At 41.2% G+C, this 19935-nt stretch overlaps 1 protein-coding gene across 2 annotated transcripts in view; it reads left to right on the plus strand.

The window, feature by feature from the left end:
- Nucleotides 1-7331: 7331 nt before the first annotated feature.
- The window catches only part of NAV2 (neuron navigator 2), a 483385-nt gene continuing 470781 nt past the window's right edge, over nt 7332-19935 (plus strand). The window contains exon 1 of one of the 2 annotated variants that reach the window (XM_060262207.1): nt 7332-8446. In XM_060262207.1, the coding sequence (XP_060118190.1) occupies nt 8189-8446 (258 nt within the window). In that variant the 5' untranslated portion in view covers nt 7332-8188. The remainder of the gene's footprint in view (nt 8447-19935) is intronic. The other variant, XM_060262206.1, reaches the window with a different exon arrangement.

Genomic DNA, 19935 nt, shown 5'->3' on the forward strand with positions numbered 1-19935 from the left:
GCAGCTTGGGTGTATGGAGCCACCCCCTGTGAGGTGCTCGGGGCAGACACATCATGTCTCGGGGTGGCAGGAGGGGCTTGCCACCGGGGGGAAGTGGGCGGAGATGGAGGCACCTTGTGTTTCTCCATCTCTTCCTCCTCCACCCCATGTGGCCTCCCCTCCTGGCCATCCCCTGAAGGACTGCTGGTGCCTGAAGGAACCGAAGAAGGGGGCTGGTCCTCCTCAACCAGCTGCTCCTCCAGCTCCTGCATGATACTCTGCACCCTCCTTGGGGTGATCGTTTTGGCCAGAAAACTGTCCCCAAAGCTCATCTCTAAGGAGGGCTGCTCTTGCTGCCCCTCCTCTGGCTGCTGAGGCCGAGCGACATCAGCTGGAGGAGAGACTGCCCGAGCAGCAGACCCCTTCTCAGTGCCAGCACCTAATGTCATCTCTGCTGGGGGCGCTCCAGCAGCAGCCTCGATGAAGGGCCCAAGGTGGGCCTTCTTCATCACACTCCGGCCAGAGGTTGGCGTGCTGGAAGGTGGCTGTGGAGTGGCCCTACACACAGGTGAGGGAGAAACCTGGGTCCTCCCCCTCCCCTCCACCCCTCTAGTCTTCTCCTTGGTCTTGCCCCCAGGGCCCCTCTTCTGCTGCCTGCCACTCATGTCACCCTTGGCCAGTCTCACACAACCTGAACTGAGAGTGGGTTTTTTTACAAACCTAACTCACTGCACTGTACCCTGAACCAACAGGTGCCTTGACTTCTTTTTAAAAACCCGCCCACCAAAACTTGTTTGTTTGTTTGTTTTTGGTCCCTAACCTGTCCTTCTTTGGGTTGGGGTAGTAGTAGTCTGGTAAAGTTTAGGAGACTAGGTGATCCTGCCTCTACCTGGCTACAGTTTTTAAAAGGCTACCTTGAGATGAAGGCAATCCTTGTTATATCCTCCCAGTTAAACTTCTCCTAACTAGATCCTGGGACAAACCTGATTTCCTTGCAAACTAGAAATCAAGTGTCTCCTATAACTTGAGAGAAGCTGTGGTTTACCCTATTGAAATCTAAGGATACACCAGCTTTCAGTGGCTTAAAGCAAGATGCACTGCAACCCTAGTCTCTTTAAAAGGGAGCCTGATGTGGCCTTGTAGTCATGCTGCCTTTTATGAGAAACCTAAAATCTTTTTAAATCACCCCTATCTGGCCTAGTTAAATTTTGAAAGAAGATAACACCTTAAACTAGATTAATTTTTTTTTAATTTCAAAAAAACACAATCCCTAAAAACACCCTTATTAGTGGGGCAGCCTATTTAGTGGCCCTAGCCAAACTGAAAGCACCCTCAGACTCCAAGAATAACTCTATAAAAACATGAAAGTGACCCACCCTACACAGCCCACACACCAACCCGAGGTAATTAAAAAAAACCAAAACATGACAGAAAGAAACTTAACTTTTAATGCCCCCCCCCAAAAAAAACCCAGAACCAGGAAGAGGGACAATATGACAGGAGGATTCAAAACCAGCAGCAACAGAGAATAGATCCAAACAGATCACTGAAAAAAGGCCAACAAACTCAACTGTTAAAAAAGTGACCTTTTCAACAAAAACCTCAGACCAAATCAGTCAACAACACTGCCCCCCTAAACCAGAAGCAGGAAAAGGGACAATAGGATAGGAGGATGCAAAACCAGCAGCAACAGAGAATAGATCCAAACAGATCACTGAGAAAAGGCCAACAAACTCAACTGTTAAAAAAATGACCTTTTCAACAAAAACCTCAGGCCAAATCAGTCAACACACCAAGAAATCCAAGCCACCCAAATCGGGAAAAGTAAAAAGACATGGCACTTTTAAAAGTCCCCTCACTAAAGTAAGAGATGGGGAAATTGGCAACCCCCACCCCCAGCAGAACCCCCTAACCCCAAATAAGCTACCCAGTACTCACCCACCCAAATCTGGATAAGTAAAGGGACTCTGAGTCTTAAAAAGTCCTTTTACAAATTAAAATAAAAACAAGAATCCCGTATAATGGGTCCCAATTGGATTTGGAAGTATACGGTGCCATATACTTCTGAATCGGGGGTGATTTGGCGGCTTCTTTGATTCGGCCAAACTGAATGCACACCCCTAGAGGGGAGCTCCTAGTTTTGCAGGCTCCTCCCTGCCACCAGCAAACTGGCCAGGGAGGGGAGGCCCCACCCCCAACAGCCACGATGTGCCTTTAGATCTCAGATAGGTTCAGAAGTTTGCAACTGCTTCTGTTTTTGAAGGATTTTAAATCTCAGCAAGGCTGAAGTTGCGGGGTGGGGGTGAGCAGGAAGAGCCACGTGTGTGCGAGAGAGAGAGAGAGCCCAATTCCTCTGTTCATTTTGCATTCCTTTCAGAAGCTGTTTGCATAGTAAAAGAGATAGTAAAGAGTTAGCTGGAATCTGAGTATGGGATAGAGGAAAACTCCACCCTCTAGACCTCTTTGTATGCTGTTTGAAATACAGCAGATTGTTATACTCAGCAACTCCAGTGAGTAAAGCTATTTATACCAGGGGTGGCCAACAGTAGCTCTCCAGATGGCCATGCTGACTGGGGCTGATGGAAGTTGTATGCAAAAAACATCTGGAGAGCTACCATTGGCCACCCCTGATCTATACTATTGCCCCAGGGAGATCACAAAAGTGTGAGCATGCAGACTGTTTATTTTGGCTGCTTTGTGAGCGCTTGTGAGTTCACTTTCATTTTAGTGGAAGTGCAGCTGCTGTGGAACCATGAATGCAAAAAAGAGGAGGAAGAAATGAAGACTGTATCCAGGGGAACTGCACTGCTGTATTTTTATTTGTTTGTTTTTAGGGAATGAGAGTCTCCTGGCTCCACCCCCAAAGCCCTCAGATATTTCCTGAGTTGGACCTGGCAACCCTAAACACACGGTGATCTTTGCTTAAATCCCTAGATTTGTGGTGGTTAAAGGTCTATCAAGTCACAGCTGACTCATGGTGACCCTGGAGGGTTTTCAAGGCAAGAGATGGTCAGAGGTGGTTTGCTATTCTCTGCCTCCAACCGTGGTATTCTTCAGAGGTCTCCCATCCATTTATTAGTCGAGGCCGACTCTGCTTAGCTTCTAGGATTGCCAGTCCCCAGTTGGGAGCAGTGGATCCCCTGGTTTGGAGGTCTTCCCCCCGCTTTAGTATTCTCAGAAAGTGGGGTGGGCTGAATGTCCACTGGGCACTCCATTATACCCTATGGTGACTGGTCCCAATAGGGTATAATGGAGAATTGATCCATGGGTGTCTGGGGCTCTGGGGAGGGCTGTTTTTAGAAGTAAGCACCAACCCCCCCCATTGCAAAAAGATTGGACAATGGGGTCAATTCTATGAGCCCCAAAAGAAGGTGCCCCAATCCTCTTATTATTTCAAATGAAGGGAAGGCATTTAAAAGGAGTGTTGTCCCTTTAAATGTGACGGACAGAACTCCCTTCAGAGTTCAGTTGTGCTTGCCACAACCTTGCTCCTGTTTCCTCCCCCAAAGTCCCCAGATATTTCCTGAATTGGACCTGGCACCCCTAGCATGCAGGCATGGAAGATACATATAAACCACACTGCCTTTCAGTTATGGCATCCACTGACTGTCTGAAAAGCAATGTAACTGAATTCACAATCTCCAGGTAGGGCCTGGAGATCTTCTGGAATTACAACTGGTTTCCAGACCACAGAGCTCAGTTCCCTGGAGAAAAGAGGTTTTTTGGAGGGTGGGCTCTATGGTATACTATCCTTCTGAGTTCCGTCCCCACCCCAAATTCCTTCCCAGGTTCCCCTGCAGATCATGAGGAATTTCCCAATCAGGAGCAGGCACCCCTATGTGTAAACTGGTTATCAGTAAATTAATGGCCATGGCCTTTTATTTGGTAAAGCATACTTTCATTTGCTATGTTATAAAATCTATGCTTTTTAAAAAAAAATTTCCAAGACTAAATTATAGGTATAGTTTAGTAGTTTAACATGGATGTTAATTCTCACCGCACCTCTTCTTTTTATCTGGTAAAATCTGATGCTGCCTCGTCAAACTTATTAAGAGTTTGAAACCCTGCTTTACAACAGTTTGTAACTCAAAGCTGTACTTCATGCTGTGGCAACAGAGAAAACATTGTATGGTCTGTTTCAACAATATGGAAGAACAGAGATGAGCACTTTGTAATCTGAGATTAGTGGATAAAGGAGACTAGAGGGAAAACACATTTCCTGTTTTAAAAAAAATTACCCACTTAGTTAACACAAGACAATCCACTGCTTTAGTACAGAGATCCGAATTAGAGACCTGGGTGCATCAAATGAAAGGGAAGGGTATGTGTTGGCTCTCAGCAACCTTTAATGACTGCATGACTCTGGAGACAATAGCTGAGATTGCAGCATTGTTTCTCACTTTATAAACATACAGTCTTATTTCTTTGATCTCAGTGTTTCTTGCCAATGAGTGTACACACCACAGGTTAATATATGAAATATGCACAGAGGACATGCATGAAATAGGGTTGCCAAGTGCAATTCAATAAATATCGGGGGACTGGGGGTGGAGCCAGGAGAATTTGGGGGTGGAGCCAGAAGGCATTGGGGTGGAGCCAGGAGCAAGGTTGTGACAAACATAACTCCAAAGGGAGTTCTGGCCATCACATTTAAAGGGACCGCACTCCTTTAAAATGCCTTCCCAACCTTTTTGAAACTTGGAGGGTGTTTTGGAGTGAGTCATTAGATGATATGCTGCAAATTTGGTGCCTCTACCTCAAAAAACAGCCCCCCAGAGCCCCAGATACCCACAGATCAATTCTCCATTATACCCCATGGGAATCAGTTTCCATAGGGAATAATGGAGTGTCCAGAAGACATTTTCCTCCCCCTGCCTTCTGATGACCCTGAAGTGGGGGGAGGGCTTTCAAATTGGGGGATCCCCTGCCCCCACCTGGGGATTGTCAACCCTAGCATGCAAGTATATTGTTTTCAGATAATATGTTGTCAATTGAGGGACAGTCAACAGGTTTGTTTGTTTATTATTTTGAAATTATAATCTGTCATTCCTACAAACAGATTTACTCAAAATATTCTGAGTGGAACATGTTTCCGATAGAGATTAGGGCCCTCCCTGATCTCCTACCTTTTCATAGGACCTGTAAAACGGAGCTGTTCTGCCAGGCCTTTGAGTGGGACAGCAGACACCCATAGTACATAGAGTTTGGCCTCCCTTGTTGCAGTATTCCACCATTTATCGGGCCTATTGAGATATCATCAGTTCCAGCTCTGTTTGTACTATGGCCTGATTAGTTGTCTTCCACCTGAAATGGAGTAGTTTTTATTGTTTTAACTGTTTAAATTTATTTCTAATTTTTATTGCTTATTGTTATTGCTTAAATTTGTTGTAAACCGCCCTGAGCCCACTCACGAAATAGGGCAGACTAGGAAGTAACACAAATAAATAAATAGTAACTTGAGTAACAGTCTTCTACAGTCCCCTGTGGAAATGTGTTTGTGAGTAGAGTTCGGGGGTTTCGGGTCACAACTTAGAGAGCATGTATGCCTCATTAACATCTCCCCTACAGTGAAAAGTAAGGGAACCTTGGCTTCTAACAGTCCCTTCAATCCAACCTCCCTAAGCCATTTACTGCAAATGGGAAAAGTGTGTGTGCATGTGTAGAGACTGCAGGAGGAGTAGGTAAGTGAGAGATGTCTGTGTTGTAGAGATCTTAAGGAGGCATGAAGTGCAGGATTCAACTTTGTGACCTTAATCAGCTTGTCCTTTGCTGTCTGTGACAGTATTCTGATCCCTGACCAAGTATTTGCTTGTCATCCATGTTTTCAATACATAACAGCAGCCTTCTGATCTCCCCAGGCTATAGTTGCCCATTCCAGATTGGGAAATTCCTGGAGTTTTGGGGGAGGAGTCTAGGGAGGGTAGAATTTGGGGAGGGGAGGGCCCTAAGCAGTGGTGCCACAGAATCCACCCTCCAAAACAGCCAGTTTCTTTAGGAGTACTGATCTCTATCAGTTGCAATTCCAAGAAATCTCAAAGCCCCACCTGGGAGGTGGTAACCCTACCCCGGCCAGGCTTGTGTATATTATCTTCAGAAAATGTGTTTCATTTTCATAGCACATTATAACCTGTGTCAGTTTTGCTACTGCATTCTAACTTTGTTACTTTTATGGAACTCATTCATAAAGTGTGTTGTGTTATGAGATAACAAAAGATGAATTCTATTCAGACTCCATATGTTCCAGGGATGAATCTGAAGTTGAATGGGCTCAAAGAGTCAACGACCCTCAGAAAAACAGGCAATCCTCACTGACCCCTAGTTCTTCCTGGGTTAAGTAATCATGAAAACAACAACAGGGATTATCCCTGGTGCTTGGAGGTCACACAAGACCCATCAGAGTCAGCAAGGGAGTGTGGCTAATAAAGAAACTGGACAGAGTCGTGACCTGGGGTTGTGAGCCAGGGTAGTTTGGGGGACATTGTCATTAAAAATCATATTCATCTCATCTCCCTTACATTTTATGAGATCTGCTCAGGCGCTAAAGCGATTGAGCCTGAATTACAAGAATGGAAGAACTGGTTTGCTGGATCAGAGTAAGATCCAGCAACCCCAGCATCCTCTTTCCAACAGCAGTTAATTCACATTTAGCTGTCATGGCTAATATCTGTTTAATAGATCTAATCTCCATTGATTTGGATAATCACATTACTCAGCAAACTTGTGTTATGCAAGTTATGGGCAGTTATGGCTACCTGGAACAGGTAACCATTTAATAAATGCCTGTTGTTAATGTATTTGTAGCAGTAAAATGACCTTTCAAAGGCACATCTAAAATGTATTACATGTGTGTGGCAAAAACCTAATATGTCAAGAAGTTTTTGCCTCCTAAAAGCACTACTTTGGATGGTTTGTGCAAATTGGTTCTGACTTGCTGGGGTTAAATTGCTTAGCCCTTATTCACACACACAGAGGTTGGCATTTTCAGCGGGAGCTTTCCTGTATGAGTAGTGAGAAAAACTGTAAAAATGATTCACCCTCATGTGCTTTTATGTGGAAGTGCCTTGCATTTAAAAATAAATAGATGGGACTTTCCCCTTCCATAGCATCTCTCCAAATACCCTGTAACGCATCCATTACAGACCACCGTGTTGCCGCAGAGCTACTACAGATTGTGCTTTTAACAGAACAGCGGAGGCAAAAGAGTTTCCTGCCAGTCACTTGAGTTGAAGCCACTCCTCTTTTGCAGAGAGATTTTGTTTCTGATTTGAGTTGGGAGGACCAATCAGGGGGCTCACAATCGTTTTACTGTACTGTCAGATTGCAACCTTCTCCCTCTCCTGCTAATTTGTGTCGCCTTCTTTGGTGTAGACCACAGCAGGCTGCCTCGATACTCACATGCACTCTTTCATTCACACACGCGCACACTCACACACACAGTTTCACTGCTGATGTTTCAAATCAGGTGGAGGCTGCTTTTTCCTCCAGCTTTCACAGCTCAGCTCTCACTCTGGGTTTCAGTAGCAGCAACAGCAACAGGACTGGGAAATTTCTTTGCCACCAGCAGCCTTGCGATTTAAATATCATCCATGGACATTTCTGCCTCTGCTCCAGCATCGTCAGTCTTGTTCACTGATCGTGAGATTAAGGAGCTTGGATTCTCAAAGGCTCACATCCAAGGGCACTGGCTGTTAACATACTGAGCTACATCTGCTTCTTGGTTAAGACTGAAGAAAGACATCTTAAGCCTGGAAATCCTGCCTGTGCTTGCTGTCTAGCGCACTCACACTCTCTCGCGCACACAAGGCAGCACGAGAGGCATATGCTGCAGCAGGTTCTTTTTCTGATTCTGAAAGGCGGCTTCACTTTCTCAGATCCAAGGACAAGATGATGAACTGAAAATCTCCCATCTCCGTGGTGGAAAATCACAGGAATCAGCTATTGAAGAGCAAGTTAATCAGCAGAAGGGTTGGAAAAGGACAGTGCTTGAGAATTAAACAACCAAGCAGGGGGAAAAAACAGGTGGAAGGTTTGCAAGAGCCTATTTAGATTTTAAAGTGGGGATTCCCCCTCCATTTTTTCCTATTCCTCTTGGCTTTAATAATTTAGCCAGACCAGCTTGCAAAACCTGTCTCCAGCCTCCTTCCTCAGCTGCTGGTGCTGTTACTCTTGCTGACAGAAGAAACGTGTGAACAAAGCAGCAGAAGAAAAAATGCCAGCCATCCTGGTAGCCTCCAAAATGAAATCCGGACTACCAAAACCTGTCCACAGTGCTACACCCATTGTTCACATCCCCACGGCAAGGACCGTCCCGCAGCCCTGTTACCTGAAGTTTGGAAGCAAGGTGGAGGTGAACAAACCATCCTATTCCAGCCAGATACCCCTCAAGTCATCTAATGGCCATGAGAATGCAGGGGATGGCTTTCCTCCAAAGAAGAGTAGCTCCATAGAAAATGGCTTTGACACACAGGTCAGCATCAATGGTGCCAGAGTGGTGGGGTGTGTGGATTGTGCTTTATGGGGTTCTACCACATGTATATAGTGCTGACATAAGGGTAGTATTATCATGCTAACGGGGTGTGTGCTATGTTTCCGATAGATCCATATATTGTAAAGGAAATATAATTTTTTGCAAGTATGCACTAAGGGGAATTAGAGGCTCCTAAAAATGTGTATGTCTATAGGTATGTTCTTATTTTTGATAGCATGAATATGTTAGTAGTGGTAAGGCTATTGACAGTGGGGGATACTTTAGTTGTGGTCCTATTATGTGTGTTTGATATTGGCTTTGAAGAGGCACTTGTACTTTACAGTTCTTTTGTGTTTTGAGTGTGTAAGATTAAGGTTGTGTAGGTTGTTGTGTTACTGATTGCATGGGGGGGGGGTGTTTGCTCATGTTACTGGAAACACCAGAAGAGCTGGTTATAAAGGCTGTATGTTGTAGTTGTGCTGCTGTGTGTGGCTGAGTATCATTTGTGGGAGGACGTGTGGCAACCATGTGTGAAGTGGTGGTGAAGCATGTTAAAAATTAAGCTCTACAAGCAATGCACTAATGGTAAGGCATACTAAACATTTGCACTCAGTGTAGAAACAACATAGCAACATTGTCCATGTCTCATTTAGAAGCCTTGGAATTAAAAAAAGGTTGTGGAATTTCCTCTCTGTGTTCATGTTATCTTGGATATAGCAATTTATTATTAATATTCAGTGCTCAGATTTCATTAGAATGCGTATTTGGATGCTTCTTTAAATGATGCTGCTTTATATGGTAAATGACTGCAGATCTATCTGTGTGCTGAGTGACTTGTATTATTTTTGTGAGCATATTAGTATTTTCAGCATGGATCAGATTGCCTTGGTGCTGCCAGTGCCCTAATGCGCTCAAGAGCAGTGTAGGCAGATAGTAAATGCTAACATAGTACCGGGTGAGCAAAGCAGATGGTCTGTTGCTGCAAACAAGACTAATTAACATGAGCTAGGGGTTGCTGTGTGGCCAGAGCACACATTCTGGAAACAGTTTTTCATGCTGCAAGCCCTTTCTGCAGCTGCTTGAACTGGATAGCAAGTGTTTCGGCCATGTTGAAGTTGTATGCTCAAAGAACAATGCTATTGGTTTATTTCCTTAGTGCCGCCAGGGAATACTGGGTCATTCTTGCAGATCTAGGCTTTGCAGTCGGTGGCCTCATAACCTACTCTGCTGAAAAATAGCATGGCTGCCGATTGAGTGTATTTGGCCTCCTGCCCTGCATTTTAGGGAATGCTACACTTTCCTGGCAGACAGAGTGACGTATCAGGCCTGACGCGTGCTGCTGTACCAGTTCCTGGGAGGAGGGGTGGGGTGTGTGACATGATAACACTGGTGTCAGCGAAGTGGCAGCAGACAGACTGACCTTTGCATCACATCACACTCCGAGGGGGAAACACAAATGCTCTTTCGATTTTCTATATTTCATTAGCAAAAACTAAACTTTTACAAAAAGAGTCTCATGTTTAAAATGATGATACAAAAAGGAAATTATATGGACATTGGGGAACAGGGGCAGGGAAATTTTTTACAACTCTTGAGAAAGTTTACAGCATGTAGCATCTATCTGTGGCTATATTTTGCTATAGTTAAATGTGCCATCCATAGGCAACATCAATGTGTGCTATATATTTTAGGAACTCAAAAATGAATCAATTAGTATTAATTGGGTTTCTCTTTACAGGCAGGGAGGGAGGGAGGATAACCCGCATGCCGAATTCATAGCTGAAAGCCTGAGGAAGTGTTTCTCATTTGCAAATCCCAATAGCTGAAATAGGACACAAGGCTCACTGGGAGTTCAACATGTCTCTGGAATTCTCTCTGTGTATCTGTGTTGTTGGTAATCATGGAAGCTTGGATCTAGCCTTTCTTTAAAACTTTGACACTTTTTCTGCAGGTCCTGCTATATAGACCATCACCTGTTGTCTTCTGAGATGTCTCCAGTTAATTTTCCCTTGTGCCCTGCATCATAAAATATTTGCTTCCCCCTGTTCTGTGTTAAAATGGTTGTACGCCCACTGGGCAGGAACTGTAGAACCTTTATGTTTTGTGGACACTAAATAATTATTCAGTAGTTTAGCCCTTTTCAAATTTTTGAAGTGTGTTTGTGGGGCACAACATAGTGCACAGAAGGACAGTGCACAGAGGGAATGTGCACAGAGGGACAGTGGGATTGTTTCAACATGTTTTGACTCAGCCCATGCATGTTCATAGGAATGCATCTATAGAACCAATTGGGACCCTAAACATTATGCATTCCAGTGTACATTGGGACAGAGCTTGTATGTACATTGGAACAGAGCTTGCAGTTGCAATCCCACTCTCTCCATGCCTGTTCATCATCACTGCTTAGATTAGAACATCCAAAAAGGGCTAATTTATGTGAGGCTGACAGTGTCTATAGGGAATGCATTTAGAGGTTTTACACACCAACCAATTACACAAATTGCTATTTGTTCCACACCTATTCACAATATTCAGACTCTGTTATACCATTCCTCTCCCCCCCCCACACACACATTTAAAGTCGAGCAGTCTCTGTTTATGGAATGAAAAACACCACAACCCCCCCCCCCCCAACACTTGTGTCTTTCAAATCTAGCTTGTGACATCAGTCAACAAAGCTCAAAGAAACCAAAGGACTTGCTAGAAAGGATTCCTGTAAAATGGGTTGGAATATAATAGTAGTTAATTGGAGCAGCGAAGAACATCTTTGCTGGCGGATTGAACTGATGGACATGCCCCTGAGAAGAACAGAGCTCTGATATTTGGTGAGTCTCCTGTGTATATTATAATACAAAGCAACTTTGATATGTTGCTGGCAGTCTCATCCTGTATCACCAGACTTGGTTTGCATGGTAGCTCAAGGGGCTGGCATATGGAACACAGTCATTCGTCACACTTGCCTGGTTGCTTACAAAACAAAAAGGCTTGTTGCTGCACAGACATTGTAATGCTGAGGCCACCCTGTTGGCCTGTAGGATTCTCCTGCTATTGGTTTGTTTGAATCTGGACCTCAGCAGTGCTCTGCAAGTTCCCTTTAACAGCTCTTTCAACAACACTTTCATAACCTATAGGTCTGGACCCAAATGTGGGTCGTGAAGCCTCTGCAAGTGGGTTGCAGGCCAACCCTCCCTAATGGCCAACCTTGCCCTTTCCATTGCTCTCTTTTGGTAACCAAGATCTCACCCTCAAAACAGTACCTGCGATGTCATACGTTAATTGGTATTTTTTCCCACTGCATATACATGTAAAACATGTCCTGATCAAGTAAAATTAGATGACTTTCTTAGAATCTTGGGAGAATGAGAGGGGGTGATGGAGAAGGAGGGGGTGATCAACAACTGGGATGTAAACGTTGTATGCGAAGCTGTGTATATTGGAATGCTACTTGCTTAAGATTCATACTGGGGGCTGCTGCCCACTTTGTGTGATGTTTGTTGGTTCCTCAAAAACATTTGGTTAGCCATTGTAGAAAATGGAATGCTGAATTAGATGTATGCCAAATTTATAATTTGCCTAGGCCCCTCCCCCCCAAAACCTTGGGCCAGTAATTTTGGACTTGTAGGTCATCATACCAAAAAAAGGATGGGAACCACTGTCCTACAGCACCTCATATTCAAAGCAAGGAAGTGTGGGTCGTGAAGCCTCTGCAAGTGCGGTCTGTTCAAGAAAGTACATGCGGCACATTTAAGAGCCACAGGAGAAAGAGCTGTTGTGCATTTTTAAAGTGACTGTTCCCACCCACTATATCCTGTGCCAACTAAATTCAGACATTTGGATGGGGAAAAACAGAGTTAAGGTCAAGAATGTATTCATTGAGCAATCTGTGCTGTTCAGCCAGTTTAATGCCTCATTGGACCTGGCCATAAGTTTTACTCATATTCATGAACACAAAGCAGGAGTAAAAAATATTATATTTTATAAACAGTTTTAATATTTTCTTTCCTTTTTCTGATCATTTAAATTTTGGATAGTGGAGTTACCTCTGAGAGGCAAAACCCCATATTCTCTCTCAACCTCTCCAGTTGTAACTCACCTGCAAGTAAGTCACAACCCACTTTTGGTATAAACAATTGTATTGGTAACATATGGTAGCAAATCTATATCAATATCTTACAACTTAAAAAAAAAATTATCTACCCCATATCTTACTTTTCTCCCACCCCTCCCCCCGTTATTTGACCCCCCCGCCAGTTTTATTTACTTAAAAAAAACAAATATTAAAGGTACCCTTAACTATTAAAAAAACCAAAAGTTATATTCTTCTTTTAAAACTTAATCATTATCAAAAATTGTCCAATGTCCTTTTATTTTCCACTCTTTTTCTATGTATCTTCTGAACTTCTTCCACTCCATCTTAAAAACTTCCAAATCATAGTCTCTTAATATTCTTGTTAATTTGTCCATTTCACTCCATGACGTAACTTTTATAATCCAATACCATTTTTCTGGTTTTTTTTCTTGCTTCCACAACTGCACATACAATGTCCTAGTGGCTGAGAGCAAGTACCAGATTAAAGTTCTATCTTCTTTTGGAAATGTTTCCATTTGTAGTCCCAACAGAAAAGTCTCTGCAACTTTGTTAAACTCATATCCCAACATTTTTGAAATCTCTTGCTGAATCATCTGCCAAAACATTTTAGCTCTTTCACAAGTCCACCACATATGGTAGAAAGAACCTTCATGCTTTTTACATTTCCAACATCTGTCTGGCATCTTATTATTCATCTTTGCCAATTTTTTAGGAGTTATATACCATCTATACATCATCTTAAAACAATTTTCTTTAATACTTTGACATGTTGCGAGTTTCATAGAGTTCTTCCACAGATATTCCCAAGATTCCATCTTTATTTCTTTATTTACATTAATTGCCCATTTTATCATTTGAGATTTCACTACTTCATCTTCTGTAGACCATTGTAAAAGTAATTTGTATACTTTTGAAATTAGTTTCTCATTGTCTCCAAGCAGAACTTTTTCCATTTCTGTTTGCTCTTTCCTTATTCCTTCAGTTTTAATGTCATTCTCTACCAAGCTCTTTATTTGTTGCATTTGAAACCAATCATATTTGTGACTCAATTCTTCAGCAGTTTTCAGTTCTATTTTTCCACTTTGTATTTTTAACAATTAATTATATGACAACCACTTTTCTTCACCTATCTCAGCCGTCATCTTTATTACTTCAGCTGGCACTATCCATAAAAGTCTTCTCTCATCTCCATATTTCTTGTATTTTGTCCACGTATTTAATAAATTGCTTCTTATATAATGCTGAGAGAAAAGACCATCCATCCTCTTTTTTCCATAATACAAATATGCGTGCCAGCCAAATTTATTTCCGTGACCTTCCAACACTAGAAGTTTTTTGTTTAACAGCGTTATCCATTCTTTAATCCACACTAAGCAAACTGCTTCATGATATAATTTTAAATCTGGTAGTTGAAATCCGCCTCTCTCTTTTGCATCTGACAGAATTTTCATTTTAATCCTTGGCTTCTTCCCAGCCCACACAAATATTGAAATTTTCCTACGCCATTTATCAAATTGTTTAGCATCCTTCACAATAGGAATAGTTTGAAACAAATACATTATCCTTGGTAGAATATTCATTTTAATTGCAGCTATTCTGCCCAGCAATGACAAATTAAGCTTATTCCATTTTAGCATATCTTCATCCATTTTATGCCATAACTTCTCATAATTATTTTTAAACAGATCAATATTTTTCATTGTTATCTCCACCCCTAGATACTTTACCTTGGAGGTGACTTCACAACCCTTTAGTTTCTGTAATTCTTGTTGTCTATTCATCTGCATATTTTTACACAGAATTTTAGATTTTTCTCTATTTATAGAGAGTCCCGCCAACTCCCCATATTCTTGTATTTTAGTTAACAGCAAAGGTGTAACTTGTATGGGGTTTTCATTTATAAACATTATATCATCAGCAAACACTCTGTATTTGTAAGTACATCCTTTTATTCGTAAACCTTGTATATCTTTTTCTTCTTGAATCTGCATCAATAAAATTTCAAGAGTCATTATAAACAACAATGGTGAAAGCGGACAACCTTGTCTAGTACCTTTGCTAATTTTCATTTCTCCTGTAAGATCTGCATTAACACACAACCTTGCCTTTTGTTCGGAGTATATTGCTTTTATCATTCTTATAAAACTTTCTCCTAGCTCCATTTTTTCCATTACCGCGAACATAAAGTCCCAGCTTAAATTGTCAAATGCTTTCTCTGCATCAGCAAAGAATAATGCTACTTCTTTATCTGGATGTCTTTCATAATATTCTACAATATTTACAACAGTCCTAATATTGTCTCTTATTTGTCTTTTGGGAAGAAACCCTGCTTGATCTTCCTTTATAAAATTTATCAAATGTTGTTTAAGCCATTCTGCCAAGATTCCTGTAAATATTTTATAGTCATTATTTAATAATGAAATTGGTTGTAATTTTTTACATTCGTGGCATCTCTTATCTTCTTTAGGTATCAACGAAATAACAACTTCTTTCCATGTATTTGGTACTTTCCCTTTTATTCTTATTATATTCATCAACTTCTGCAATTTTGGTATTAATTCATCCTTAAAGTTTTAAAATATTTAACTGTATATCCATCTGGCCCAGGAGCTTTTCCATTTTTCATTGCATTGATTGCTGCTTCAATTTCTATCTTTTCAATTGGATCATTCAAAACTTATCTCATATTTTCAGTTAGGGGTTCTATTTTTAACTTTTGTAAATATTCATCCATCTTCTCCTTCTTTATTTTAACACCTTTAAACAGTTTGGCATAGTACTTGAAAAATTCTCTTTTTATTCCCTCTTGAGTAACCACTTCCCTTCCATCTACCACAATTCTGCTAATAATTCTATTTTCTCTCTTTTTCTTCAATCGCCAAGCCAAATACTTTCCCGGTTTATTTGCTCCCTCAAATGATTTTTGCTGAAGTCTTTTCAAACTCCATTCCACTTCTTTATTCAACAAATGTCTCGGTTGAGTTTGTAGTATTGTAATTTCCTTTAAAAGTTTCTTTTTCCCTGGTCTTTTTCTCAGCTCCCCTTCCTTCTTCTTTATTTAATTTTGAATGCCCAACAACTGTTTTTCTTTTCTTCTCTTGTCTTTATTATTCAAAGTAATCAACAATCCTCTCATTACTGCTTTATAAGCATCCCAGACTGTCTGAAAATCAATATCTTCTTTATCATTCACTTGGAAAAAAGCTTTATAGTTTCTTTTTCTAGATATGTCACTGTTTCTTTATTCTGTAGCAAATCTTCATTCAGTCTCCATCTTATCAATTTCTTAGACAATTTTGTAATCCACATTATTGGGTTATGATCAGCCCCAATTTTAGGTAAAATCTCTATCTTCTTTGTTATAAGACTTAAGTCTTTAGTTCCCCACAGCATGTCAATTCTTGAAAAAAGTTTTGTTTCTTGCTGAAAAAAAGGTATAGGATTAAATTTCCTCCATATATCTTCTAAATTTTCTTGTTTAGCCAATTCAAAGAAAGACTTTGGCAATTTCCCTTCTTTCCCTCCAGATCTATCCAGTGAGTTCTTAACTGTTTCATTAAAGTCTCCCATTAACAATACTTAATCATAGGTCAGTTCATCAAATTTTTGTATAATGTCTTTGAAAAAAGCATCCTTTGAACATATATGAACGTATGAAGCTGCCTTATACTGAATCAGACCCTTGGTCCATCAAAGTCAGTATTGTCTTCTCAGATTGGCAGCGGCTCTCCAAGGTCTCAAGCTGAGGTTTTTCTCACCTATTTGCCTGGACCCTTTTTTGGAGATGCCAGGGATTGAACCTAGGACCTTCTGCTTCCATCCTTTGCACCATTAGGCGCATACAATCCCAATAACAACGTGTTTTTTTCCATTTAATATTGTCTCCACTGCTACAAATCTTCCATCTTTATCTTTAAACACTAATTTTGGCTCCAATTCTTGTTTGATATATAAAACCACTCCCCTTTTCTTCTGTTTAGCTAGTGAAAAAAATTCTACTCCCAATTGTTTGTTCCATAAAAATTTATAATCCTTTTGTTTAATATGTACTTCTTGAAAACATACTATATTACAGTTTTGTTTCTTAATCCAATGAAATGTTGCCCTTCTTTTTTGTGGTGAATTTAGTCCATTAACATTCCAAGAGAATAATTTGTAATCCATCATGGTGCAAATTCTTTATTTTCTTAAAAAAATCTACGCAACTCCTGAGCATTTGTAAGTGTGACTCTTTTCCCCTGGAGTTCAGAGCTCAAACCTTCAGGTATAATCCATCTGAACCTCGTGCCATTGTCCCTCAATTTTTCTGTCAGCCTTTTATATGTTCTCGTATCGTTTATCACTTGCCTTGGCAACTTTTTCATGATGCTCACTTTAGTGCCTCCCACTATCAGTGTCTTTTCAAAAATTTTATTCATGATTCTTCCCACCATTTCCTTTGTCATATAACAACATCTCTTGGTAGATTATTTTTCTTGGCAAAAGGTGAGTTCACTCTGTACATATAATCATACATATTTTTAGTCTCTTCAGGATCTTCATCTAAAAATTCCGCAATTATTTTTATTATATAACCTTTCAAGTCACCATCCTCCACTTCAGGTGCTCCTCTCAGACGTATCTGAGTTTCCATCAATTTGCAGTCATGGATTGTCACTTTTTCTTGAATTTTCAACAAGGTGGAATCATATACTTTCATTTTTCCTTCTACTTTCTGCACTTTCTTAGATGTTTCCCCAGTTTCCTTTCTGAGATCTTCCATATCCTTTTTAATCTCTGCAATAATTTCTTCTTTCGATACATCTATCATCTTTCTCACCCCTCTCATCATTCTGGCTTCCATCGCGCCCAATTGTTCCTGCATCTTCTCCAATGAAAGAGCCCTTGTTCGGGGCTGCTTGGCTTCAGACATTTAAAAACACCAAAAATTTTAACTTCACAGATTTCGGATTTAACTTTCAGGTTCAAAAGATTAGGGCTTGTTTTTTATAATCAGCTTAGTTTCACCTTCCTCAGAGCTTCCTAGACCAGGATATAATTTTTTAAAACTTTTAAACCCTTCAAAAAACAACGAAATTTTAGATCTCACCAATTTTCATTTTGACTATCAGAATCAAACGAGTAGGACTTGCCCTTTATGGCAAACCCAATTTTGCCATTCTCTGAGCTCCCAAAGTCCAGATATTTATTTTTTAAAATTTTAAATTTTCCAAAATGGCGGCCGCAACTTTTTATTACTCCTTGCAATTTCTTTTTCCTTTTAAAAATTTCTGAGGACCGCACAAATAATATGACCAATAGTTCTTATTTTCTTACTTTCTTTTCAGTTGATTCCAACAATTTATACTGTCCCGAATTCTTTTTATAACAATGTTTTTAATTTAGCCTCCCAGCAATGGCCGCCGATGTTTCTCAATGGTATATATTCCTAGAGTAGGTTTTCTTTCCACTACTTCCTGTTTTTGTTACCACAAAGTCACAAGGAGATCTCACGATACTTGACGTACTTCCTGTCTTGCTCAGATGTGCTGCAGGTCTGTTCCAGTATGACGATGTTGCTTTTTCTTTCCAAAACCACAAGTAGACAAAATAATAAATTCCTTCCCACTTTTTAGCAGTTTTTAACACTGTCCATTATATTTATAAAATCCAAGTTTCACCTCTTCCTTCCCTCTTCTTCCAAGCTCTCTATATTTCCTTTTCCCACCTTTTAACTTTGTCCCTTTAAGCTATAAATACCTCCGGAATGAAAAAATAATCTTCTGTACCTTTTCTTCCAATTATCCAAGTTTCCACTGGTCTTTCAAAGCTTTAGATGTTTAGCAATGTCCAAGAAGGTTAGGATCCTGACGAGCTTATGTCAAATAAATGACTCTGGGCACTTCTGCAGACGATGACTATGCAACTTCCCCTGAGACCCCTCAAAGCCTCAAAGAAGTCCCCCCCGGGGCTCCCTTTTAGCCAAGGTAAATCTCATTAAAGTTTTCTGTGCATGTCTTGGACTAATCTCTAACTGAGAAAAGTAGGCAGTAGGCATTAATTTGCCTTCCACTACCCCGAACAGAAGTTCCAGCCTGCTCCCATTATGAGAGACAGCTCAGCTCGGCATTTTCCTCCCCCGGAAGTCCAGTCACAACCCACTTTTGAATCCTCAATCCTAACTTGAGAACCACAGTATTCTGGGAACTATCAGTTGATAGGCAGTCTTTTTTACAGATTAAAAACATCTAAAACCCCTTCTGGAACTTCAGTGTAGCCAAAAAGTGGAGGAGGGGATTGGATCACATTCCTTGTCCTCATTAACTACCCTGACTTCCAAGCATTCATTGCAAAGCTGGAATAGAGCCTATGCATCTAGAAAGATAAGCTTGTCTGTGCAAGTGGGGACCCCTTAAAATGCTAATTTTGGGCTTTAGTTTGTAAGCTGGAACAGGTAATAAAGACCCTTGTACCCAGAGATTGGAAGGGAGCTAGATCACAATTGATCCCTTCATCAGGATGTCACAAGGTTACTGACCTAACTGACCTAACAAGGTTGGGGTGGGAAGTGACTACCTTGTGGTCCTTCCACTGGTATAGGAAGGTGACAGTGCATGCATATTTGCTCTGTCTCCTTTCTATAATTTACTCCATACTAGTGGCCGACTCTGACTTGGTAAATTCCTGGAGATTTGGACTGAAGATGGCAGAGGGCATAAGATTTGGAGAAAGGAGGGACCTCAGTGAGGTATGCCATAGAGTTGCTCTCCAAAGCAATCATTTATCCAAGAGAACCGATCTCTGTCATCTAGAGATCAGCTGTAATTCTGAGAGATCTCTAGCTAGGATTGCCTGTCCCCAGGTGGGAATTTCTGGAAGAGAGGCAGAGCGATGTTGGCTAACGCGCAACCTCTCTGTGGCACTCAGAGTGCTGCAGAGGCCGTGTACCCTCCTTGCCCTCCTCTCGCTTTGCCCATGAAAGGGCAGAAAGGTGTGGATGGTGGTGCAGTGCGGGTGCTGCGGAGGAGGATGGTGGGCACTGCAGCAGGACAAATCAGGCATTTGCTTATGGTGCTGGGCCAGGAGGTGGGGAGGGCCCAGTTTGGCATCCCCCAGGCCCAACACCCTAGGTAAATGCCTAATTGCCTAGTGGCAAGGCCGCCTCTGCCCCAACTGGGGATTGGTGACCCTATGCCTTCTGAAATTTATCACCTTCATGCGTTCCACTGGATCCTTCCACTGATTATCAGCCCTGGCTGTGTGTTTCAAATGGCTTACAATACCTTCTACCTCTTCATTAACTGATATTTTGATATTTAGATTTTCAGTTCTGCAAGCAGTTATACTGCTATTTAGAGAACATTGTTTTGGAAATATTTAAATTGTTTCCACAGAAACCCCCATTCAAAAGAGAGCATGA

This window comes from Heteronotia binoei, chromosome 21 (assembly GCF_032191835.1).
Source record: "Heteronotia binoei isolate CCM8104 ecotype False Entrance Well chromosome 21, APGP_CSIRO_Hbin_v1, whole genome shotgun sequence".
Lineage (NCBI taxonomy): Eukaryota > Metazoa > Chordata > Lepidosauria > Squamata > Gekkonidae > Heteronotia > Heteronotia binoei.